Source organism: Peromyscus leucopus, chromosome 3, assembly GCF_004664715.2.
Source record: "Peromyscus leucopus breed LL Stock chromosome 3, UCI_PerLeu_2.1, whole genome shotgun sequence".
Lineage (NCBI taxonomy): Eukaryota > Metazoa > Chordata > Mammalia > Rodentia > Cricetidae > Peromyscus > Peromyscus leucopus.
In genome coordinates this window covers 104,794,519-104,821,619 of record NC_051065.1, presented here as the reverse complement: position 1 = coordinate 104,821,619, position 27,101 = coordinate 104,794,519, and the positions used below count along the sequence as shown (strand labels likewise).

At 45.5% G+C, this 27,101-nt stretch overlaps 1 protein-coding gene across 1 annotated transcript in view; it reads left to right on the top strand.

The window, feature by feature from the left end:
- Kbtbd12 (kelch repeat and BTB domain containing 12) overlaps positions 1-27,101 on the top strand; it is a 74,180-nt gene that overhangs the window by 35,480 nt on the left and 11,599 nt on the right. Inside the window, exon 5 of the mRNA XM_028854260.2 lies at positions 7,519-7,716. Within this exon, the coding sequence (XP_028710093.1) occupies positions 7,519-7,716 (198 nt within the window). The remainder of the gene's footprint in view (positions 1-7,518; positions 7,717-27,101) is intronic.

Below are 27,101 nucleotides of genomic sequence, written 5' to 3'. Positions count from 1 at the left end.
CTGGGCGGTTCTGCAATGAATGGTCATCAGGCTGAACTTTGAGAACACAGATATTGTGACACTGTCTGTGTTGGTGACATATACTCAGAGTGTTTACTAAATTTGTGCTGCATTAGCCAGCCCTGGGCTGGTTTAGAAGAGACCCGGATGAGTACAGTGCTTCTTCTCATAGCTGTAGCACGGTGCACTCCATTATCTGGTCAAAGTGTCCTGACAAGTGATGCGAGCACCAGCCTGACATGAGCTTCTCTGATTGCAGGAGATTTAAGTTTTCCTTGCTTAAAATGACATTCCTAAAACTCATGCTGAATGGAGACGAAAATGTGCTTTCCTGTTGCCAGAGGGTCAAATAAGTTATCCTTAGTGCCTCTTTGTTCTGAGAGAAGTCCTGCATGTAGAGCTTCAGTGGCCAAGAGGCTCTCAGCTGGGGTGAATGACTCGTCGTTGCTTGTACATAGTAATAAATTGTTTCCAGCTAAGCACTAAAATCATGTTAACCCTCTTTCATCAGGTGTCCTTAACAGCACTCAGAAGACCAGTCCTAAAATTACAGAAACAAATCCAGCTTCTTACATAGATTCTGAGAATCAAACTCAGGTCCTCCAGTGAACAGATCTAATATTTTTACCTCCTGATCCATCTCTCCCACTCTGATCTTCTTTCTTCAAATTCTGTCAAGCCCCACTTAAGAGAAAGACATCAGGCTTGGCACCCCAGGAAATACAAAGGTGCACACCATGCCTTGAAGGACTTCTGCTTTGTGCCTCCTATGCTTTTGAGCTGGGATATATTTGATTGGTGGATCTTTGCAGAGGTAATAGTGGGGAGTTGGTCTGTATCCTGTTAGGTGGTCCAACCCAAGTCAGGAGAGGCTAATCATCCTGGTAGGCAGGCAAACCCGTGGAGAAGAATCAAGTCTCATTCACACGTGGTCTGCTTCTGAAGCCATCCAGGTACTGAGTGCTGAGTTCTTTGGGGCTTGGCACTTGCCTCGTTCTACAGTTAGTCATTGGGAAACAGGTGACCTGGGAAAGGGTGAGGAAAGTGCCGTTCATCCGTTCACCTCAGTTTCAGTGAAGAAAAAAAGTGCTGGGAGTTCTGTCCTCAGGGTGCTGTAGGCTAATCTAATAGAAAGGGCGGAGAGAGGGAGAGAGCAAGAGCACATTTTTCTAGGAACCTTGATTTCCGTCTAGGGGACAAAGTCTCATCCATGGAGACAGGAATGACTTTCTGGGAGGGTGTAGGCAAGCTAGGAGACAGGAATGACTTTTGGGGAGGATATAGATAGGCAAGCTAGGCCTTAAAGGCACAGGAGTATGTCAAGCTGGGGAAGGAGTGTCAGAGAATGCAGCCTGAGAAAAGGACAGAGAGAAAGGTCTTGACTCTGTGGGCAACTGTTGAGCTGTCTCAACCTAGGTGCAGGGCGGGAAAAGAAAGCCAGGGATGTGAGGAGGGCAGGACCTGGATTATCCAGAGCCTTGTGCCCCTTTAGAGGAAGGAGTAGATATGAAAATAGACACAGTCTACAGAAGTGGTGACTAAGAACAACATGGAAGACAATGGTGCCATTCATCTGGGGCTGTTGCCTCTCACTTGTGGCCTAGACTGGTCATCTGCTAAACTTGCTCAGAGTTGCTGTTCCAGCCCCATCCTGAGCTGTTCTCTCCTTGGGGACTCAACAACCCTCAGGCCTTTGGAGGCCCTGCAGTACACACTGGCACAGTATGGGAAGAGACCAGGAAAGATGAAGTCAGGGTCTGAAATGGCCGGGTGTGACTAGAAACACCGCTGCCCAGTGCTGGGTTGAGACGACGGCCTAGGGTTGCTCACGGTCTACTGGATGGGACTTGACTGCAGCTCACGTGGCACCAGTGGCTCCGCGCCAGGGCTTCCTGTGTCCTTACTTTCTTTTTCTTACTTTTCTTGGTTGTGTCATTCTAGGACTGTCTATTCACCTTCGACTTGGAAGGCACAAAACAGTTCGAATATGTGGCTTTTTTCTCTCCAAAATCAAGCTCTAATTCATGAAACTTGGTCTTTCTGCTGGTTTTTTTTTTTTTTCCTGAGATTTTTGTTTTTGGGGGGATAGTGGGTTGTGGTATTCTGCTTGAGTAGCGAATAAAATGCAAAGCAGATTGTTAACATTCTCAGCTTGGTGAGAAATGTGTGGGAACCACCAACCCAAGTTCTCTGAACCCAAGGCATACTGTTGGTTAGCAATGCCTAGCATTATCCAGAATTTGGTAAGAGGAAGTAAGAATTTTTTACTGAAAATGCCCAAGAGTCCCTGTGTTAGGCTTTAGAAAGTGACAAGTTGATTTTTTTTTTTTTTTAAGGTTTTAGGCTTGATACCTAGAATTCTAAAATAACTTGGGGGGAGGGTCAGAGAGCTGACAGCTTTCATGAGAATGAAGCAGATTTGTCAAAAGCATCCCATTAGTAGGCAGGGGCTAAGATCCACCTGGGAGAAAGAAGCCGGGCAGCTCAGAGATGGGCCACTTTGACTCCAAGAAGCTGAAGATTTCTAGAACATTCTTCCCCACAGTTCTCACAGCCCAAATGCTTATGGCTGGTAAGTGGCTCTGTGGGGTCAGAGAGAGCATCTGATGCCTTATGGGTTTTGGCTTTTTGAGACAGAGCCTTACTCTGTAGCCCTGGCTGGATTGATACTCATTAAGTAATTTGGGCTGGCCTCATACTTATTATGTAGCCCAGGCTAGGCTCAAACTCATGGCAATCCTCTTGCCTCAGCTTCCCAAGTGTTGGGATTACAGGCATGTAGTACCATAGCTTTTGGCTGTCTTGACCTGATCCTCTACCCAGGTTGAAAAGAAATGTCTAGGAGCATTTGACCCTATATCAATAAACCAGCAATTGTACACATAAAAATTCACTTGAGAGTAGTCACAAGCGCTCAAGAATTTCAGAGAACACTGGTGTACTAAAACCCCACAGAACATGACAGAAAATAATAGTCATCTGAGCACCAGCCACATGTGTGCCATGTTGCTTCGATGCAGTATACAAGAGGAAATATGTAAAAGAAAATTCCCTTGGTGATAGCCACGAGTGCTCTGAGTTACTCCTTGCTTCCTCCTTTCCATGGTTATTATCTAAGCAGTTTGATCCTTGTCACACTTTATGCAACTGGCATTATTATCTTCAGTTTACAGGTGAGAGTGACGGAGGCTTAGAACAATTAAGCAATCAACCGCATTTGGCTATCAAGTAGTGCTACAAGGATGTGAACCAGGATCTGTTTCTAAAGGTCCACATGCTTTCACCATGGCATGTGGGTGCCCCACCACTGCCACCACATAGTCAGTGCCCCACCCCAAGCCTAATTTAGCAATGCAAGCAACTTTGGTAGTTTGTCATAAATGTTAATGAAATCCTTCTCTTGCTTTGGATCGAGCCCAGAACAGGGTAGAATAAGCCTGCCACCTTGAGGCTGCCCCGTAGTGGAAGGGTATGGACTGTATTCATGGGTAACCGGATGGCAAGTCCAAGACAGTCTTCAGCCAGCTGTCTGCCAGGCTCTCTGTGGGAGGACAAGCTGACTCCCACACACCACCAGAAATGAAAGAACCCATCATAGCCCAACATCAGAGGAAGGAATCTTTATCTTTGTAGGAATAAAATGAAGAAAGAGTGGCAAGTTGTAATTTTCTTCCCCCTCCCACACCCGAATAATCTAGGTATATATTTTGCATGTGGGGTGCATTTGGGCATGATCTATGAAGGTAATTTCTGTTCCTTTGCTCGGTTTTGAGTGAGGGAATGTCATGCTCGGCAGTTCTGGCAGCACAGAGATGAAAGCCACTGAGCTGACTTATTGACATTCTGCAGCTGCAGATCACACCCTAGGCTTCATCTCATCAAAAGGCTGTGCTTGTAGAGCCAGTGCTGACTTATTAATAAAGATCAGGCCTTTATTTGATTATTTATCTAATCAAGATTCACCTTCAGTCTAAGCTCATTAAGCCTGCTGCTAATGGAGTGTGCTTGAGGTGAATTTGCACCCAGTGACACAGAGAATGAGTGCAGGCTTCCCAGCCAGGACAGAAACAGAGCACACAGTAAGCTCGGGTCACCCGGGGGTGGGGCAGAGCATGTGAACCGTCTACTGGCCAAAGAGCATGGGCACATTTCCCAAGGTTAGTTTTGAATGTAGTAACTACATGCACTTGGTAGCAGAGCAAAGGTGACAGGCACTCTCATTATCCTAGACAATCAAGAATGATACCCACGCTGGCCGCTTGTGTCACATTGGGGAGCTTTCCTAAGGGGCCTGTCTGTGGAGTTAGAATCAAGAGGCTGGTGCTCTGGGTGCCACAGCCTGACTCCTGGCGACTTCCATCTAGACTGCTTGCTTCACTTACTGGGCTAACGTGGTTGCAATGCAAGCTTTGCCAGCACCAGAGCATGTCTCCTGCCTCTCACAGATTCAACCCTCTTCTGCCTGACTTCTTGTCCAATAGTAGGAAGTTGCGTTTCCTCTACACTAAGAAGTGTCCCACTACCACAGTGCCACAGAGAGTGAGCCTGCCCCTGAACACAGAGCTGTGCTGAGGTCAGTGTGTCCCCTCCTTCAGAACACAGCAGCCCAGACTCGGCTTCATAGTGGGCTAAATTACGTGTCTTAGCAGATAAGAGAGAAGGTAGCTAAGTGCTTCCTGAGTTCATATCCTCAGTCTCTGGGTTCATGCTAAGAGAACTGGCCAGGTGACATCAGCAAAGTGGGGGAGACCCATCCAGTCTGTTATCACCTTCAGAACTTGACTTAAGACCCATTTATGGAGAAGCACACAGCTCCCATCCCTGAATTCATCGAGTACTGTATGGCATGCCCAGTCAGGAGGATGTGACCTTTGCCCTCCATGAGCTTACAATACCCAGACAGAGAGGGAATACAATGTGGAAAGAATGGCAGAGAGAACATGGGGAAGGAACATGTCTTACTCATTCATTCACTCCAGACACATGATGTGTCAGGACCCGTGGTTGGTGCTGAAGGTGGGGTCAGAGAACAAGACAAAGAGAAGCAGATGGTGATGAAGATGCTGCCTGACTAATTCAGCAAAGGGTGGAGTCTAATCAGCGGTGAGGAAGGGAGGAGACTGTGAGCAACTTCTCAGCAAGTGGACTCTATCATAAAGGCCATAAGCATTTCTTAGTTTTGAGTTGAGCATCCTCCCCGAGAGCTGGTATAGCCAAGGCCAACGCTTTACTGTCCTTTCATGGTTTACAAATATCAGCAGTGGGTCTAAATGGAATGGGGGAGTGATGAGAACAATTGCAGCTACGAGACTGTCCCTTCTTCCAAGGGATCTGCCTCAGTCTCAGGAGCTACCCTGTGGGTCAGGAACCATGACCCCCACATGTAAAATCTGTTGTCTTGGGACTTAGGAGGTGTCTTAGTTGATTTTCTGTTGCCAAGATAAAATACCATGACCGAGGCACTTTACGGAAGGAGGGGTTTGTTTTGGCTTACCATTCCAGAGAAGTACGAGTCCATTACCATGGAGGGAAAGCAGGCTGTCATGGCAACTGGAGCAGTAAGCTAAGAGCTCACATCTTGAACTACAAACAGGAAGCTGAGAGCAAAGTTGAAGAATGGTACAGGTCTTTGAACTCTCAAAGCCCACCCCCAGGGACATGCCCCATCCCCAGTGACGTTCTTCCTCAGCAAGGCCACACCTCCTAAACCTCCCCCAACTGCACCACCAGCCAGGACCAAGCATTCAAAAACTCTGAGGGGTATCTCATTCAAACCACCACAGGAAGAGAGAATAAAAACAAGTCACATGCAGACTGATGTTTCTGATCACATGGGTTGGAAAATCTTACACAACTGGACTTAAAGTCCTAATTCTGTACATTTTATGTCTGCTCCCTATTTCCATACCTGGCTATTCTGAAGTAGCCTTTGAGATGCCTGCCTTACTTTCTATCTATTTACATGTATGTCGCTTCCACTCTGTTAACTTCCTGTTGTTTGGAACAGTGTCTCACTATGTAGCCCTGGCTGGCCTGGAACTTGCTATGTCGACCACACTGGCTTTGAACTCACAGAGATCTGCCTGCCTCTGCCTCCCCAGTGCTAGTATTAAAAGCCTGCACCACTGTGCCGTGCCTTCATTCTACTAATTTCTAAAGAGTTGGGCAGGGGAGAATTCGGGGATGCGGGACTTGTCCATCTTTTTGGACTCCTTGTTACTTACATTATCTTGGCAACAGTGAGCATTTAGTGAGCATCTGCTGAATAAACCATGCTGTAAGGGAGAGACCTGGACATTTTACCTCCCACTTCTTCTGGTCTTCCTTTAACCTCAAACCTGAAATTTACCAGAGCCCTTCTTTTCAAATGGAAAAGTATCCATGCAAATGCAGACAAGAGGCCAGTTTGCAGTAAGGCATGGAAAAAACAGGCCTGGATGACTACGTTAGGGAAATCATTGCTTTCAATGAGGCGGGTGTCTGAGCCATTCAACCAATATTCTTACTGGAAAGGGAATGCTCATTATATGAACCAACTTTGCATGGTCTAATCGGAATGAATCTTACGCTAAGTAACAGGAAATACTGCACTATAGTGGCATTAAACTTGTCTGAAACACACGGAAGATATTGCTGTCAGAAGACATTGCTGTCACATAGAAATTACCTTTGAAATAGGTGACAAAGAAAAGCTAAGGCCAGCGAGCCTGTTCTGCCAATCACGCTAGGAGGAGAGGATGTCCACTGTGAGGCTTCTGCTCCCAAACTGTTGTTAACTGTTTTATATTATTTACTGTGGCTGCCCCTTAAGGAACTGCTGTCCTAGCTGAGCAAGCCATGAGGAACAAACCAGTAAGCAGCATCCCTCCATGGTCTCTGCATCAGCTCCTGCCTTCAGGTTCCTGCCCTGTGCAAGTTCCTGTCTTAACTTCCTTCAGTGATGAACAGTGATATGGACGTGTAAACTAAATAAACCGTTTCCTCCCAAGAAAGAAAGAAAGAGAGAGAGAAAGAGAGAGAGAGAGAGAGAGAGAGAGAGAGAGAGAGAGAGAGAGAGAAAGAAAGAAAGAAAGAAAGAGAAACTGCTGTCCTAATCAGAGACTGTATCACCGCCATTACCAGCAACAACCTGAGGGAATTCTGTTCCCTTGGGCACCAACTCTTTCAGGGAAACTTTATCTAGATCCCTATCCCTCTAAAGAACTCACGATTCAAAAGTTGAGATGGAATTCTGCCTGTTCAGAGAGGCTGAATAGCAAGTAGCTAACCTTCTCCCTTTGCTTCTTCCAAAAAACCCAACCATCCTTCTTAAGGATCCCCGCTACATGTGGTTCCTCCCTACCACATCCTGTCAGCTACTTGCTGACTCAGCCTCCTGCTCGCAGGTGAATTTTATTTAATCAAACAAATGTAATACATTTTTGCATTGTTATCAAAAGTAGTAGGAAAAAAGGCAACATACTCTAAAACAATATTCCACAACACCAAACACCCCATTTCTGTGCTTCATTCTCTTAGGTGGAATTGGCTGTGTGGGCCGAGACAAGGGACAAGTTCGGAAATGCCTTGATGTGGTGGAGATCTACAACCCTGATGGGGACTTCTGGCGGGAAGGCCCACCTATGCCAAGTCCCCTCCTCTCACTGCGAACCAATTCCACTAACGCAGGTGCTGTGGATGGCAAGCTCTATGTCTGCGGGGGATTTCATGGAGCAGGTACCACTCTAACTATAAATACAGCATGGACCTCTTGGCTTTGACTTTTACCTCCATTGTATGACTTGATGGTCAGTGCTTGCTTTTAGGAGTAGTGAGGCACTGGAAAGAGTCTGGCCTTCAGAGCCCAGTGGCCTGCAGCAGCTCCCTTGGTTCTCTTGGGTTTCATCTTTACAAAATGGTGAGGATTCTGTGGGTTCGAGTCTAATACATCTAGCACATGGCAGCCATTCAGCCCATAGTAGTTGAGTATGAAGGGGAAAGAAATAGAAGACGAAGGCAAATTCCTGTTAGTAGGAATAAAAGAAAGATTTCCAAACAGAAGGGACATGGAAGCAGAGGGATGAGCAGAAGCGTTGGGTGTTAGGTTTTTAGCTACCAACCCAGAAAACCCCACTACTGCCCACTACCAACAACTGGAGTAAATTGCTTGAGTGCATTTCTAAAATGATGCCTAGTGTATATTCTTATTACTGAACATACACATCCAATACCATCATTGCATTCTGCAACATGGAGCAGGGAGGCTTTTAAGCATGCATAAATCTAGAGGCCGATGTCTCTAAAGTCTCATTGACTGCATCAGTAAATAAGGCAGAATGCCTTCATAGTAGACTGTCTAGCTGATTCTGACTTCACCAACTGGAGTGTTGAGCCGATACATACCCATGAGACACATGCCCCAGAGCACTTAAAAGTTTGAAAGAAACCAGATTAAAATAGACTTGCCTTCATTTTGTAAGCATACAGTTTTAAGTAACTATCTTAGAGAATGAGGCTTTCATTGTGAGTTAGAAGAGACTTGCTGGGAAGTGGTGGTGGCACACACCTTTAATCCCAACACTAGGGAGGCAGAGGCAGGCAGGCAGATCTCTGTGAGTTCAAGGACAGCCTGGTCTACAGAGTGAGTTCCAGGACAGTCAGGGCTACACAGAGACACCCTGTCTCGGGAAAACAATGCTGAGTAGCAATTATTGTATTTATGAGGTGTTTAAGGGTATTTGATAAACAAGATGCAGAAATCTATGTTGTAAGCCCTATGAAGACTTGAACCATGACTAGCCACTTGTGTTTAGTTGTAAACATTGGAATTCATTTCCCCTAATTTAGATGAGAGTAATGTTGCTATCACCTGGTCGGTAGTGGTGCATGGCTTTTAATCCCAGGATTTAGGAAGCAGAGGCAGGCAGATCTCTGAGTTCAAGACCAACCTGGTCTACAGAGTGAGTTCCAGGACAGCCAGGGCTAGAGAGAGCGGGGGGGGGGGGGGGGGGGGGGGGGGGGGGGGGGGGGGGGGGGGGGGGGGGGGGGGGGGGGGGGGGGGGGGACACGACACGGGACGGGGACATGACACGGGACGGGGGACGACACTTAGTGGGTTAGAGAGAGTTGGCTCTGTTGGTAAAGCACCTGCATTCCAAGCATAAGGACCTGAGTTCAGTCCCCCAGAACCCATGTTAAAAGCTGGGGATGCTGCAGACATAATGGAGCATTCTTGTAATTCCAGTGCTTGTGAAATGGAAGGCAGAGACAGGCAGATCGCTGGAGCTCCCTGGCCAGTTAGTCTGGCTACTTGGCAAAGTTCGAGGCCAGTAAGGGACCCTCTCTCAAAAGGTGGAAGGTACCTGAGGAATCACACACACACACACACACACACACACACACAATTTTCAACAACAACCAAAAAAGTAACTTAGAAGATATATAAGTTAAATGCAGTAAGTTTTTGTTCTTTATTTAAACTTTTCATAAAAAGGTATTTTTCATATATTGTGAGAAATTTAAAAATAGGCCAAAGTATTAGATGATATTAATAAGTTATTTTAGAGACAATATTGGTATTTTATTTTATATAAATCCAAATAAAAAGAATATTCTGAATACTTAGAGATTGTATTTGAGTATTTGAGGTGAAAATGATGCCCTGTCTGAAGTCGGCACTACTACAGCACATTTTTTAAAATATTTTTTATTTAAGTATGTTTGTGTATGCCACATGGTGACCTTGGAAGCCAGAAAAGGGTGTCAGATCCCTGGGAGCGGGGTTTACAGGCAGCTGTGAGCCACCCAACCTGGATGCCGGGAACCAAACTCAGGTCCTTTGAAAGAGGGGCAAGTGCTCTAAACCACAGAGCCATCTCTGTAGCTCTGCAGCAGATTTTTCTAGTAGACGGAGGAACCAGAATCCATTCTGCAGCACTGGTGAATGTGATCATTATTAGAACTGGGAGGATTTGTGCTGGCCTGGGCTGCCTTCACCCCTTCACTGCTGTATGCTGGAAAGTCCCCAGGACTTTCCTTTCTCTCCATTTGTCCTTTAGAGAACTTTCCAAAAAGGTCTTTACATTTTTAGTGTGTGTATGGGTGGGGTGACTTGAATGTGGAGGTCCAAGAGCAACTTTTGGCAGCTGGTTGTCCATGTGGGTCCTGGGGATTGAACTCAGATTGTCAGGCATGGCAGGAAGAGACTGGCCCTGCTGAGCCATCTCACCAACCCCAAAGAGGTCTTTTTTTTAAAGTTAGTTTCTCTTATTTCTTGAACATCAGCCTTGCTTGAGGTTGTAATCTCTCACAGTAGCAGGAAAACTGATAGTATAGGAAATCTAAGTGCAGCTCCTTGAAAGATTGCCTGATGAGGGTTCAAGCACTGGGCTCTCCTCTAGTTTGGTCTGTGAGCTTTGTTGGTCCCATGCCTGTTGACTTTCTCTTGACCAGAAAAGAAGGGCTGAGATATAAGAAGAGCTGGCCTTGGGTCCTCTGAGAATGGGTGGTCACCAGTATCTAAGGCACTAGAAGGTGGACAGCTTTGCCTTATGTCTGGATCCTACCTTCCCTTGTGTAGAGTTGAAAACCTGATGTCCTCCATCTTTTCAGAGGTCTGATAAACTCATCTCATGCTGAACCCTCCTTGGTTCTATAACAGACTGATGATGCCTCCAGCTGGAGAGAAAGAATGGACCTCATGAGCTCCCAAAGCCCATTTTAATTCATTAGTTCTAAGATGGTAGGTTGCCTGGGGTTTGCTGATTGGATTGTCATTGAGATTTTATGCAAAATGTAACAATCAGATGACAGCATGCTCTTGTGATCTGGGGTTGTCACCAGACCTAAAGAGACTGTATTTTCTCTCTTTGTGTGACAATGTACACATAGGACCTACTGTTCCATTACTTATCTAGGAAACCACAATCAAGGAATCCCCTCCCTACCTTCCCCTGTGTAGACAGCATCTCACTCTGTGACCCATAATGACCTGAATTCACGGTGTTACCCAGGCTAGACCCAACTTGTGACAACTGTCACGCCTCAGCCTATCAAGTGCTACAAAGGCAGGCATGAGCCACCAGGCCTAGCTTTCAATCTCTTTTAATATTGTGAATTCGGTAGAAGTTCATTGAAGTGCCCTCTTGAGATCTTCAGCATTTGAAAGATAGATACATTAGCACACAATGAACAGGGATTTGTTCTTGGTTAAAATAGCAAGTTGAGCACCTTTATTTCCTCCCCCTCCCTGCAAATCCCCCTGAAATAGCAGCATGGTCTAAGAAAAGGGGAAGGACAAAGCAACACAGTGTTGGAAGCTGGGAAGCAGAGGAGCACATGGTGAAGACCTGAGACAATTTAGTCCTGAGCTGGAATGAGAGGAGGAAGGAAAACAGTGGGTACTGCAGAGCCCACACACCCCAGGAGCTGGCAACAGCAGGTGGCTCTGGGTGGAGAAGTAAGGGTGATATTGAAGCATGAAGAGTACTGAAAGACAGGAAACCACCCGGTCACCTGTCCCGATCTCATAGAGAGACAGAGCCTTCATCCCAGAAGGGACGGAAGTGAGGACAGGCGCTGAGGTCGGGGCCCAATACTAAAGATGGGGATTAAGAGAAAGACCCCCAGCTTTCTTCCTTCCCTGACATCCAGAATGCTGACAGTTTTACCCTACAGAAACCGTGATTGGGCAAAGCCAAGTCAGTCCTCCTGTGATGAGACTCACAGAAAAACTTCCCATGATATCCCATCACCCCCCCCACACACACACACATGCATGTGTATATGTATGTTTGTATGTATATGTATGTATATATGTATGTGTGTGTGTGTGTGGTGTGTGTGTATGGATGTATGGGTGTAAATATATATATATATATATTGACAAGGTCTCACTATGTAGTCCACCCTGGCCTTGAACTTGTGATCTTTTTGCATCAGTATCCCAAGTGCTGAAACTTGGCTATCTCATGTTGAAGATGAGCCAACAGCTAGACACTTGAGGAAAACATACAAAGCAGAGTAGCCCAGAAGACCAGGGACGATGCCAGGAAAAGCTGCAGCCTGAGAGATGAGGTAAATGCTGTGTTGAAGGAACAGGGAACGGATAGTGAAGAAATTTCCTGGAAATAAAGATTTATAGTGGAAATTGAATCTACACTGGAAATGTTAGCAAAGATAGTTGACAAAAATTCCCAGAAAGCAGAATAAAGAAATCATTGTAAAATCAGAGGGAGAGAAATGAAGTCCAGGAGGCCCAGCCTTGGAGTAACAGAATCTCTGGCATAGAGAACAGAGAAAGTGGACAGGAATGTGTCATCCATAGAGCAGATGAATAAAAATCCTAGAACTGAAGTCACTAGACCAATGGAAGCTACCAAATGCCCTGGGAAGCAGGTAAAAAACAGACCAAGCCAAAGCACATCACCATGACATTAGAGAGAAACTTTTGATCTCAAAACGTTCTAAAGAGAGGAAGAGTTTTACCCAAAATACCAAGAATCAGACTTCTCAACTGTGATGTCAGAAGCTAAAAGAAAAATGAAACATATGCATTCAGAATTTCTGTGGAAAACTACTTTCCACCTGCGTAGTCTGAACCTGCTGGGCTATTAGTCAAGGTTGAGGGCATTCTCCTAACATTCAGTGTCTCAGAGTGCCTTCTCCTTTGTGTCGGTTTTAAAATCGAGATGTTTCACCAAAACTTTATATGTAAACCAGGAAAGAGTAGGTCCCAGGGAAAGGATTAAACAGAGTGGAAAGAAGAAACTCCTGAGAGCATGAGGGGAAACCCCAGAAAAATAACTGTTGTACAGCAGACCTGGGGAGCAGAGGTGAGGTGCGGAACAGAGCTATCCCAGCCTGTGGGGAAGAGGGCATCGGATCCAACATGGGTGCTGGGAAATGAACTCTGGTCCCTCTGCAAAAGCAACAAAGGTTCCTAACTGCTGAGCCATCTCCCCAGCCCCTAAATCACAAAGTTTTTAATGTTTTAGACCCTGAGAGCATTGCAGTGAAAACTAACAAAAGTAAAACAGCATCAAAGAAACACCATGTCTTATTCCTTTAATATCCAGTGTGGCTCAGCCAAGATGACAGAAGAACTGAATGTTGAGCTAACCAATGTTGTGTCTTTATTGTCCTATAAAATTGGAAGGTATGGCTGGGTGGTGGTGGTGGTGGTGGTGGTGGTGGTGGTGGTGGTGGTGGTGGCGCACACCTTTAATCCCAGCACTCGGGAGGCAGAGCCAGGCGGATCTCTGTGAGTTCCTCTGTGAGTGAGATCCAGGATAGGCACAAAAACTACACAGAGAAATCCTGTCTTGGAAGAAAAAAAAAAAAAAAGAACAAAAAACAAAACTGTAGCTGGAGATTTCTCCAGTCCTGCCCAGCACCACGGACCCCACAATCGCTTATAAAATAATCACTCAGAAGCTCATATTAATTAAACTGCTCGGCCATTAGCTCAGGCCTACCACTGACTAGCTCTTACACTTAAACTCAGCCCATTTCTGTTAATCTATATGTCGCCACATGTTCCGTGGCTTTACCTGCTGCCTTTACATGCTGCTCCCTGGACAGCAGGCTGGCATCTCCTCCCTCAGCCTTCCACTTCCCAGACTTCTCCTCTCTCTTTGTCCCGCCTGTACTTCCTGCCTGGCTACTGGCCAATCAGCATTTTATTTATCAATCAATCATAGCAATATATATATATATTGGTTTTTCAAGACAGGGTTTCTCTGTGTAGCTTTGCACCTTTCCTGGAACTCACTCTGTAGACCGGGCTGGCCTCGAACTCACAGAGATCCGCCTGCCTCTGCCTCCCGAGTGCTGGGATTAAAGGCGTGCGCCACCACCGCCCAGCATAGCAACATATATTTACATCATACAGGACATGCCACAACACAAAAAAAACAAAAATGGGAAGGTAGGAAGTAGGCAGGCTAAGGGTGAGAGATGAAACTAAGTCTACATGGGAGTCTAAGCGTTCTCAGTGCCATTGTCTTTATCTGTTTCTGTGGCTATCTCAAAATCCCAGAAGTTGGGTGCCAATAAGAAAAAGCTTATTTAGCTTACGGTTTTGGAGAAGAGAAGCTCATACTCAAGTGACCCCAACTGTTTGGCCTCTGGTAAGAGAGCTCCTTAGCTGAGTTACTGCATGGTGCATGGTGTCACCACGGTGGCAGTGTTTGCAGAAGGGAGAGGTCTCATGCAAATAGGAAGCCAGAGTAACTCAGCAGCTATGCTCACTCTTGTCTCTGCCTTGTGACACAAGGTCTCACTACGTAGCCTGAATTGGCCTGGAAGTCACTATGTGGGCCAGGCTGGCCTTGAACTCACAGTGAGCCTCTGCCTCTGCCTCCTAAGTGCTGCAGTTATGGGCATGAGCAACTAGGCTACACTCAACCAATCTGGGGCCCTCCCTAGTCAGAGGCCCCATGAGAGCTGCACCAGCCCCCTCTGAGGAGAGCAATCCCAGGATCTGCTCACCTTCTACAAAGCCCCACCTCTTCAGAGCCCCGCCGCCACCTCCCAGCCCCACCACTCTGGAGAGTTTCCTGAACATGAATCTTCAGAGAACAAACTCAAAGAGTTTCTCAAGCACACCCGCCTTCATCTGAGAAATCAAGAATGAAGTGTTATAAAATGTTATTTATAGGGCTGGAGTCAGTGCTGGGAGAAGCAGCTGAGTGGGAAGAAGAGCAGTGGGTAGGGACAGCTTCTTCAAGGAATTACAGGGGCAAAGTCTTCTGACCCTTCGTATCATGTGACTATGAAACTGGGAGAGCTGGAACAAGCTTACAATATGCAAATCAAGTGTGCATGAAGAGGAATGGCGGGGGAGCTCTAAGGAGTCTGCTGGAGACCAGTCCCTGTGGGGCTTGTGGGGTTCTCCTGTCTTCTGGGCAGAGACACAGGCTGCCATTGTTCTGGACCGGTTTTTAAGCATTTTTTGTATAGCAGATGATCTTAGAAGACACATTATCTCCCTCCATAACGAAGGGCAGACATGCTCACTGGCCCTTGGGAAAGTCTCATGGTTCCTAAGCCCAGGATTTCTTTCTAGCACTCATAGGTGTTAGCTGGTACTCTTCAGGTCACTCTGAGATTGTAAGCTCAGATAGCTGGCATTTAAAATGTTGACATGCAGCAGCAGCAGCAAAGGACACTGTCCTTCATCTGTGACTCAAGAGTCTCTTGTCTTCATCGGCACCCAGGAGTCTGCAGCAAACTAGCTTAGAAAAACACAGAGCTGTCACAGTCCTTGACGGAGCACTAACTCTCTCCCAGGAGGCTTTCTTCTCCACCTCCAACATGGGCTGAGGAAGCCAGCATTGTTTCAAGGCCAGAGCTTATAATGCCAGTCTCTCACACATTCCTACAGGACACAAATGAAGGGCAATTCTCAACTTACTGAAGTCAGTGTTACCAAACTAAGGGAAAAAAAAAAAGCAAAGCTCAGAAGCTGGAGATGACTTAGTCAGTAAAGTGCTTGCCATGTGGGCCTGGGGACCTGGGTTTGATCCCTCAGAACCTGTGTTAGAGGCCAGAAATACTCCTGTAATCGCAGCACTAGGAAGGATCCTGGGACTCACTGCCCAGCCAGTCTAGCAGAATCAGTGAGTTCAGAGAGCAATGCTGTCTCAAAAAATAAGGGCTGGGCAGGAGACGGCTCCAGGGCTAAAAGCATGTACTGCTCTTGTAAAAGACTGGAGTGTGGCTCCCAGTAACCACATCAAGCTGCTCACAGCTCCCTATAACTCCAGCTCCAGAAGATCGGGGGTCCTCTTTTGGCTTCCACAGGCACCTGCATTCACATACACAGACAGACACAGACAGACAGACAGACAGACAGACAGATAATTAAAAATAAAAATAAAGAACTAGAGAAATGGCTCTGCAGTTGAGAGCACTGGCCGCTCTGTCAGAGGACTGGGGTTTGGTTTCCAGCACCCACATGGCAGTTCATAACCATCTGCAACTCCTCTTCCAGAGGATCTGACACCCTTTTCTGGCCTCCTTGGACACCAGGCACACATGTGATACACAGAAATACATGCAGGAAAAACACCCATACAACTAAATATTTTTAAAATAAAAAATAAAAATAAATCTTAAAAAAAAAAAAGCCATTGAGGAAGACACTCGATGTCAACTCAGGCCTCCATATATGCACTCGTGTGTACATATACCTGTCCCATGGCACAGAGGCACATATAGACACACCAAAAATAATCAGAGATTGCAAGTGCAGAACTCCTCAACAAAATACTCGCAAACTGAACCCAGCAACATACAAAAGAGGGTATATATCATGACCAAGCAGGATTTTCCTAGACACTCAAGGTTGGCCAAGTCTCTGAAAACTGATCAATATAACACACCTGTTAGTAGAATAAAATAAAAAACGGGATGATCATCTTAACGGATGACAAATAAAAGACAACAAAATGCAGCTCCCACTCATAACGTAAACACTCAGCACACTGAACCACTAACGTACATCTATGGAAGATCTACAGCTAACATCATGCTTAATGGGCAAAGACCAAAAGCTTTGCCCTTAGAACTAGGAACTGTTCAGCATTGTGCTGGAGACTCTGCTCAGGACAATTAGAAAAGAAAAGGAAAACATGAGCGGCCAGATTATAAAGTAATAATTAATTGCATATGACATGATCTTGTATTTAGAAAATTCTGGGAATTTGTCTAAATTACTGGTACTAAGAAGCAAGTTCAGAAAGGTTGCAAGGTGCAAAAGTAATGTGCAGAAAATCATATTTGTATGCCCTTGCAAAAAACAATCCAAATGTTAAAATTAAGAAAACATTACATTTATAGTGCCATCAAAATAAATGAAATACTTAGGAATAAATTTAACAAAAAGCACAGAACTTGTACATTAAAAAGCACAAAATAATTAATAATAGCAATAATAATAGCCCAGAGCTGGAGAGGTGGCTCAGCTGTTAACATCACTGGTTGCTCTTGAAGAAGACACAGATTTGGTTCTCATCATCTATGTGGCAGCTAACAACTGTCTAGAACTCCAGTGCCATCGGATCCAGTGCCCTTTTCCAGTCTCTGCAGGCACTAAACACACATGGTGCACAGCATAGATACAGGCAGAACACTCACACACAAAAACTAATAAAATATCCAGAAAATTAAATAATAAGCCAAGAAAGTAGGTTAATGAGATGATATACATTCTAATGGAGTTGGCCAACACAAAATGAAGAATTCCATGGTTTTTTTGGTGTGTGTCCATTGTCATCCCTGTCCCGGTCCCCACTCCCCCTCTCCCCGCCGTGGGCTTTTTGTTTTGTTTTGGCTTTTTTTTTTCTCATTGGTTTTTTTGTTTTGTTTTTTTTATTTGATTTTCATTTTGGTGTTTTTGTGGTTTGTTTGTTTGTTTTTAAGAAAGAGAGCATAAGGTTTGGTTGGCAGGGAGGTGGATAGAAGATCTGAAATGAGTTGGTGGAAAGAAAAAACATGCTCAAAATATATTATATGAAAAAAAAAATAAGAAAAAATGTATGGGCTGGAGAGATGGCTCAGAGGTTAAGAGCAATGGCTGCTCTTTTACAGGACCTGAGTTCAATTCCCAGCAACCACATGATAGCTCACAACCATCCATAATGAGATCTGGCTCCCTCTTCTGGCATGCACTCATACATGCAGGCAGAACAGTGTACATAATAAATAAATAAACTTAAAAAAAAAAGAAAAAGAAAAAATGTATATGGAAACGCAAGAGACCATATAATAAGAACCAAAATATTCACTTCAGAGCTATGAGAGTCCAGACTGTAGGGTTCCGGCAAACGACTCCGAGCAGCTCAGTGGGAAAGCCCCAAACATTCAGAAGTGACCCCTGCTGTCATAGTCGCTTGGTTTGCAACAGAGCTGTGCGGGTGGTTTAGTTGGGAAAGAATCTCGCCATCGAATTGTACGGGAATGATTTGATGGACACGTGCAAAAGCGTGAGACTAGACCCTGCCTTACACCAATGTACAAAGATGAACTCAAAACGGATTAAAAATGTAAATGTCATGGTAAAACTACCAAGTAGGCATCTTTGTGGCTTTGAATTATACAATGAATAGGCGAGTTACTCTAAAAGCACTTAAAAAAAAAAAAAAAAGACAACCGACAGTGAGAAAAAACATTGTAAATAATATATCTGTCAAATAAGAGACATAGCTAGACTGCATAAAGAAATCTGACTCAATAACAAAAGGACAAATCAAGTTTTAAAAATTATTTCTTCTATTTTTTGAGATAATATAATCACATCATTTCCCCCTCCCTTTCCTCCCTCCAAACCCTCCCGTATATCCTTCCTAAATGCATAAATACCCCGATCACTCTGTATAATGTTATTTGTATGTTTTCAGGGCTGACCATTTGGTATCAGTTAACCGGTTGGTGTGTTCTTCTTTGGGGAAACCCCCCGCCGCCCCCCCCCAGCATTCCTCAGTTGCCTGTAGCTCTTGGTGTAGGGAGGGAGTCACCAATTTGCTAATGACAAAGAACCTGAATAGACCTTTCTCCAATGTATGTAAACCAATGGCCAAGAGCTGGACACCATCAAAACCACAATGAGGTCACACTTCATCCCCTCCAGAGTGACTGTCACAAAAGGCTAGATAATAACAAGTGTTAGCAAGGTCTGGGGAAGTCAGATCCTCATACCCCACTGGCGAGGGCATAAGTGTGCAGCTGCTGTGAAACATGGCCAGCACTTCCTTAAAGGGTTAAACCTCCAGTGGCCCCTGTGACCTAGCAGTTCACCCCTAGTGCACACGTGAGGGACTCCAGCTCCATTTCTACACAAAAGCTCATATGGGAGTGTCCTCACTGCAGTGTTGTAACAGCCCAGGAAAAGGCAGAAGTGGGTTTGTGGCAGCTGGGGATCAAAGGAAGGGGGCAGGGGAAGTGACGCCACACTTTCTCCCTGTGGGTACTTCAACTCAGTTCTTTAGTGTCAGACCCCAAAGCTGACCACTTAGGAGGGAGTGGAGGGTGGTAGTTCTTACTTTTTCCTTTAAAATAAGCATTAGTGCATATAATTCATACAACATTCACTCCCTAAAAGCAAAAGAACAAACAATGGGGTGTGTTTTTTAGCATATTCACAAAGTTTGTGTGACCACCCCACCATCTAATTTCAGAACATCATCAACCCCCAAATAAACCCTGCACTTTGCAAGGGAAGAGGCAGAAAGAACTCATCCCAGAGATGAAGCCTGTGGTGGCAGACGACACCTAGTGGCAGACACCCATTCCAGATGTAAGAATACCCAAAAACTGTGACCCTAGGAGAGCAGGTGATTCCTTTGCCCATGCTTGGTACCCGTGAATCCTGCTTTTCAAGGAACCATGTGATCTTGGAACTTGGGCATTTTGTGAAAACCGTGAGCTCTTAGAAGACATGGAATTCAGTTCCTCGGGTTTTTCTGGTGCAGGACCCCACATCCCCACTACAGCACAGACAGCTGCTCCCTCCCCAGCATTGCAGGGCAACTCTGCAAGCATGCTAGGGAGCAGACCTGCCGCATCTCCATTCCAGCCCATCCCTGGCTGCCTAGATTTCATCCAGAGTCTGAGCCTGAGGTGCTCTTCTTTCGCTCACCAGGGTGTTTGCACAGTCAGCCGCAGCTGGCTTCCCAGCACCCCAACACTCCCACCACAGTTCCATTCCTTCCACATCCTCCCCTCCTTCCCTGGGAACTGAATAGGCTTCCTGATTCCCTATCTGCCCAGCAGAACCTCAAGATAATGTAAAAATGGACATTGAAAATGTTTACACAGTTTAAAAACAAAGATAGGGAAAGGGGGGGAAAGGATTTTTTAAATTAATTAGACCTAAACTCAAGCGTGTTAATATCACAACAAATATAATAGCCAAAACCAGGGATTTGAAAACTGTAGCCTACCCCTGGTAGATCTAGTTCACTGTGTTTTATAAATAAAATTTCACTAGAAACTGAGTCTCTTTACTTACATATTGTTTCTGGCCATTCTCTTGTCTGTGGTCTAATTAAATTAACTAAAAGACAAGGATTGTTAAGACTAAATAAACTAGCCGGGCGGTGGTGGCGCACGCCTTTAATCCCAGCACTCCAGAGGCAGAGGAAGGCGGATCTCTGTGAGTTCGAGGCCAGCCTGGTCTACAGAGCTTGAGATCCAGGAAAGGCGCAAAGCTACACAGAGAAACCCTGTCTCGAAAAACCTAGAAAAAAAAAAAGACTAAATAAACTGCATCTTACTATATGCTGTCTACAAAAGTCAGATTGCCCCTGGGTGTGGTGGTGCACCCCTGTAACGTCAGCACCCCAAGGCTGAGTTCAGAGGATTGCGAGTTTGGAGCTAGCCTGCACTACATAATGAGACCATGCCTCAAAAACAAGAAAAGAAACTGCATGTAAACATAACTGCACCAGATCCAAGCTGGGCGGTGGTGGCACAATCCTTCATTCCCAGCACTCGGAAGCAGAGGCAGGCGGATCTCTGAGTTCAAGGCCAGCCTGGTCTACAGGGCGAGTTCCAGGACATCCAGGGCTACACAGTGAGTCCCTGTCTCAAACAAGCTAAACAAAGCAAAAGCCAAAGGACGAAACAAAGGGGAGCAGTGGTGCACCTCTAATCCCCGCACTTGGGGATGGAGGCAAGAGGATCTGGAGTTCAGCATCATCCTCAGCTACACAGAGTGTGAAAGAAAGTCTGGGCCTCATGAGACTGTCTCAAACATGCAAAAGGGAGGTGTACTGAGGAGATGGTTGTGTGTATAAATCTAACAACATACATTGAGGATCTGTGTTTGGGAAGAGCTAAACAAATGAGCTAGAAGAGCCAAAATGATTTTTAAACCAGAAGATTAAAGTGAGTGTTCATCGTTTAATTTGGAAACTCAGTGTAAAGCCAGTCATTAACACAGTTTGGGACTGCTGACAGGAAGTGGCTTAGTCAGGGTTTCTGTTGCTGCAACGAAACACCATCACCCAAAAGCAAGTTGGGGAGGAAAGGGTTTATTTGGCTTACACTTCAGCATTGCTGTTCATCTCTGAAGGAAGTCAGGACAGGAACTCAAACAGGGCAGGAACCTGGAGGCAGGAGTTGATACAAAGGCCATGGAGGTGAGCTGCTTACTGACTTACTCCACATGGCTTGCTCAGCCTGCTTTCTTAAAGAACCCAGGACCACTAGCCTAGGGGTAGCACCACACATAATGAGCTGGGCCCTCCCCCATCAACCACTAAGAAAATGCCTTACAGCTGGATCTTATGGAGGCATTTTCTCAATTAAGGTTCCCTCTTTTCAGATGACTCCAACTTGTGTCAAGTGGATATAAATCTATCCAGGACAAGAAGGACACAAGAATGAGTTTGGAAAAAAAAAAAAAATCAAACATCCATAACCAGACCCAAACAAATGTGGCAGAATCTTTTGCTTCCCTTTCCTTTGTTTTGTTTTGATACAGGATTTCATCATGTAGCATGGCTAACCTGGAACTCGATATGTAGACTAGGATAGTCTTGAATTTACAGAGATCATCCTGCCTCTGCCATTCAAGTTCTGGAATTAAAGGCGTGCACCACAATTCCTGGCCAGAAAATTGACATTTGAGGAGCATGTGGCTAGTGAAGTAAGGGTGGTACTGGGGGTTGATGTTAGGGAGCTCAGTGGCACTGGTCCCCAAGCCCAGCAATCTGAATCTGGTAGGTGAGAGAGAAGCAACTCACACCCAACAAGTAAAGAAGCAAAACACTGAAGTAAGTACATGGATATAAGGTCGGCACAAACTCTTCACCAAAGTAGACAAACAAACCTGAAATAAGATGTTCAACACCATTTCCTTAGGAAAATGTGAATTAAAGTCGCCACGAGATACTACAAACTATTAGAAAGGCTAAATATGTGAAGATTTATTTGACAAGTAGGTCTTGACCTAATGAGAATGTTGGACAAAACAGACTCATGCATCCTGGTGGGAACGCAAATGAAACAGCCACTCTGGGAAACAACAAAGCTAAAATACCCTTACCCTGTAACCTGGTGCATGTGTCTGTAATTACCCCAGAGAGAAAGAAGAATGCTGACACCAAAACTTGAACATGAATATCTTTCAAGTTTTAATTTCTAAAGCTGAGCAACTCTAAGGTCCTTAAGGAGATGAACAAAGAAGCAAGTTTCAGGAACCTCACAGGGAATAGCACTCAGCAGAGCAAAGAGCTACCACAGACCCACATGAACTGCCATGTCGATGCCAGGAGCCAAACTCAGGTCCTCTGGAAGAGTAGCTGCCCAGCCGTCCCTCCAGCTCATTTTTGTATTTTAATGCATCTGTGCAACTTAATAGAAACATTCCAAGCTGGACATTGGGGTACATGCCTTTCATCACAGCACTTGGGAGGCAGGGACAGGTGGATCATTGTGAATTCAAGGCCAGCCCGGTCTACATAGCAAGGTCCAAGCCAGCCAGGGACTGTGTATGAAACTCTGTCTCAAAAAACAAAAACAAAACCTCACCATATTCAATACTCTTATAAATAAACTTAGAAAAGCTAAGAATGTGTTTACAGTTCATTAATGGGATACCAGTTGTCCCTTGATCAAAAATAATTTTACAGGTGTATTCTTTCAATTTGATGAAATCCTTAACTAATGAGATGCATGGTCAAAGCATGAATGCTGGCACACGTTCCTATCTGTGTGGTCCCTAACTTGTGTGTTCTATGGGATCACAAAGACCCTCCGCGTGGATAGGCTGTCACCTGCTGGCCATGCCTGTCCTGATGCTCCTCTTGCCCGCTCCTTCTCCCTGAGCCAGGGTCAGTTAATGTGTTGCTTTCATTGACAGGCAGCTTCCTCGCCACCAGAAGAGCAGGTCAAATCCCCGACTGGGGACAAGCCCAAGTAGCCTGGTCTCTTCACTATTTATTCACACACTCAGTAGGCCAGAGCAACCCGGGCAGTGAGATGGCCCCTTCCCCTCTTCAGAGTCATTCACGTACAGGACAGAGCGTAGAGCACACCACAGAGTGAGATGGAAATTGAAATAAACCTATGTTATGGTTTTGGTGTAAACAGCTTTTCTCAGGCTCATATGTGTGACATCTTGGTCCCTGACTGCTGGGGCTGTTTTGGGAGGCTACGACACTTTTAGGAGGGAGGGTCTAGAGGGAGGGAGAGGGCCTCTGGGGAGCAGGCCTGCTTTCAGCTGTTTCCAGGTCTGCTACACATGAGCAGAGCAAGCCACCGCTCATCCCGCCACCAGGAAGCCGCCTGCCACCATGCCTTTACCACCATGACAGACTATGTTCCCTCAAACCCTAAGCTTAAAAAAAAAAAGTCTTCCTCCTTAAAGTGCTTCCTGCCAGGTATTTGGTCACCACCGTGACGGGAGTTACACAGAACAAGGAACTGAGTAAAGGGAACATAAACATGGAAGAGGTGAGGCGTGCCTTACATAAAATGGTGGGACATGTCCCCGGTAATGTTCCTATGGGGCTGGGATGGCTCAGAACTTAGCAGTGTGCACTGCTCTTTCAGAGGACCTGAGTTCAATTCCCAGGACCCCGGTCAGGCAGCTCACAATCACTTATAGCTCCAGGGGACTTGACATCCTCCTCTGGCCTCTGTGGGCACTGTTCATACCCACACACAGACAGATAGATACACATGCACATAACTAAAAAATAAATCTAAGGTTTTAAGTAGTAACACTATTCCTAATAACAAACCAGCAAGTTAGCATATCACTGATGGGCAAAGCAGTGGAAAACAGTGTACAGTCCCCCAAATATTGATTCCAGTTTTCTGATTGCGTTAAAGAGTAAATCTAGATGAAAATGGTCCCCAGTGTTTCCACTGAAGTACCTCCCAGAGCACAGAGCACACCCTAAAAAACATGGGGTGCATCCCAGGGCAGTCTGCCACATACACAGACGTTCATTCCTCAAGACTCAGTGCACATTCATCTACTCCCTGGCGTAGCTGAGCCCATTTCCTATGAGACAGTGTTCTGAACCGCTGGCTGCTGGAGGTGTGGTCACGGCTGGCTGACTCCTTCAGGGAATATGCTGCTGCTGTATGTGGCGCATCTATTTTTGGGGACTAGCTGGATTGAAAAGAGCTGACATGGGGTTCAGCCTCCTGTTCCTTTTCCTTGTTAGTGTGATGATATTTCATCCTAAGTAGGTCAACTCAAATGCCAGCCCCGGTTCCTTGTTTCCCGGAGCCCTGAGCTTAGAAGAGTAGCAAGGGCGACACCAAGAGGACAAACCAAGCTGCCAAGGCAAGCTGGTGGGAATGGTGACAACCTGCGGTCACACAGACGGTGTGTGCAGGGCACCCTCCTTCTGGGGAGAAGCCCGTCTGGTTATCATCTTTCTCTTATGATTGATACGGTGGTTTTTATTCCATGTCAATGAAGTAACAGACTCCTAGAAAAGGCAACACACACATGGTTTTTAAAAACAGCACGAGAGCTGGATGGTGGTGGCGCACGTCTTTAATCCCGGTACTCTGGCGGATCTCTAATTGGAGGCCAGCCTGGTCTACAAAGCCAGTTCCGGAACAGCCAGGGCTACACAGAAAAACACTGTCTAAAAAAAAAAAAAAAAAAAAAGGAAACACACACACACACACACACACACACACACACACACACACGGAAGATGGGGTGATGAGTCCAGAAAAGACAATCGAAACTAACTGCCGTTTTTTGTTGGGATTTTTTGTTTGTTTGTTTGTTGTTTTGTTTTGTTTTTCAAGACAGGGTTTCTCTGTGTAGCTTTGCACCTTTCCTGGAACTCACTTGGTAGCCCAGACTGGCCTTGAACTCACAAAGATCCGCCTGGCTCTGCCTCCCGAGTGCTGGAATTAAAGGCGTGGGCCACCACCACCCGGCCTGACTGCCGTTTTAAGAGGTCTGCCTGCATTCATCTGAAGGAAAACACAGAGACCCTCTTCCCAGTAAAACAAAAGCAAACTAGACCTTAAGTGTGGCCGTGCTAAAAAAAAAAAAAAAAAAAAAAAAAAAAAACAACCATCCCAAGACAGTCACCGTGAGAAGGAGCAGTCACTTCAGGCGCACAAGAGCTGTGCTAGGCTCCTGTCGTGCTGGCCCTCTCCTGTTCTTGCTGAGGTGGTGCAGCGCCCCCTCTTCCTGCACCCGTATCCCACAGCCCCAGGGTTGGGCCCAGGCGGTCTCTCCTTTCCCCCACTCAGAAGGGGACACAGCAGTGATATCAAGGGGTGGTGCTGGCATTCTGGCCCCAGCGCCCCAGTCTGTGAGCTGCTGTCCTCCCGACAGACCGCACTGTGCCACAGGCTGCCAGATTGTTCTTACCGCCCCCAAACCCTGATGAGCCAGCCCTTTGCACTTGAACTCAGCTCTGAAATATGGAAAGCAAGAACACTGGAAGCTGTGGAATACAGGAGTAACTCCATTAAGATGGATGGACTTGAAGATGCCTTTCTCAGAAACCCAGAGATCAAGTTGCTAGAAACGAGAGCAAAAAGATTTACATTTGAGCTGTCCAACAAGACCGTTAATAACCACGTGTGACTATTGTAATTTTTAGTTTAAGCTAATAACAATAAACTAAAAAAATGAGTTCCTCAGTCTCACTACAACAATCCAAAGCGCTCAACATCACACAAGCCTGCCTGTATTGGCCAGCACAGGTTAGAGGGCATTCCTCAGCACAGAAAGCCCCGTGTGGAGCTCAGTCTAATTCAGAGGAATGTAGGACCTATGGCATGGGCACACGCCTTTAATCCCAGCACTTGGGAGGCAGAGGCACTCAGATTTCTGTGCATTTTGGGCCAGCCAGATCTACATAGCAAGTTCCAGACCAGCTGGAACTATACCCTCTCTCATAACAAACAAAAATATAGAACCCTCCACTGACCAGATAAGGGATGAATTCCTGTTGGACACTTTAAGAATATACATGTTAGCAACCATAAAGAGAACAAAAGAAAATTTCAATGCATTTTCCAGAATAGAAGTTGTAGGAACTGTATGTCTGTCCACAATGCAATTAAGTTAAAATTTAAAAGCTGTTTAGATGGCTTAGGAGCTAAGGAAGCTTGTCCTTGTCAACAAGACTGACAACCTGGGTATCATCCCTGGAAACCACATGGTGGAGGGAGAGAGTCAACTCTTCACACACATATAAATATATTTTGTTTTAAAATTTTTATTGTCAAAGGATAGACAAACACCAATATATTCATACTCATAATTCAGCTTTTTTTTCCTTTTTTGAGACAGGGTCTCACTATGTAGCTCTGGCTGTCCTGAAACTCGAAATGTAGGTCAGGGTGGTCTTGAACTCAGAGATCTGCCTGCCTCTGCCTCTGCCTCCAGAGTGCTAGGATTGAAGGTGTCTGACTATCAGCTTAATGTTTTTTTTCCCTGAGACAGGATTTCTCTGGATAGCCTCGGCTGTCCTGGAACTTGCTCTGTAGACCAGGCTGGCCTCGAACTCAAAGACATCCACCTGCCTCTGCCTCCTGAGTCCTGGGATTAAAGGCATGCACCACTACCACCTGGCAATCAGCTTAATTTTTTAAAATTGTGTGTGTGTGTGTGTGTGTGTGTGTGTGTGCATCAGATCCCCTGGAGCTTAAATTACAAGCAATTGTAAGCCACAAACTTGGTACTAGGAACTAAACTTGGGTCCTCCTAACTGAGGACCCAAGAGTATACACTCTTAACTGCAGAACTATCTCTCCAGCCCTCCACTGGAAAATCGTAAACATTCTAAACAAGTCTTGAGTTAAAACATCATTCACTTTGAAATGTCAGACTGTGGAGAAATTTGAACCATAGCCGGAATCTTCTAGATGGTTGGAGAGCACTCAGAAGAGACACTTGAAGGCATTATGTGAGAGGATATGAAAAACTAAAGTGAGTGAATTCAGCACCCGAGTCAGGGGACAGAGAAAGAATTGCAAATAGAATAAGAGAAACTCTCAGAGACAGCTTTCAGCTTGATACAAATGATTCTGTCACACTTTTGAAAGTTCTTGATTTGAGGTCAGAAGTCCAATGTGATTTCCTGCTTTCCATGTGGCTAGTATATTCACTGGGATTTCACAAA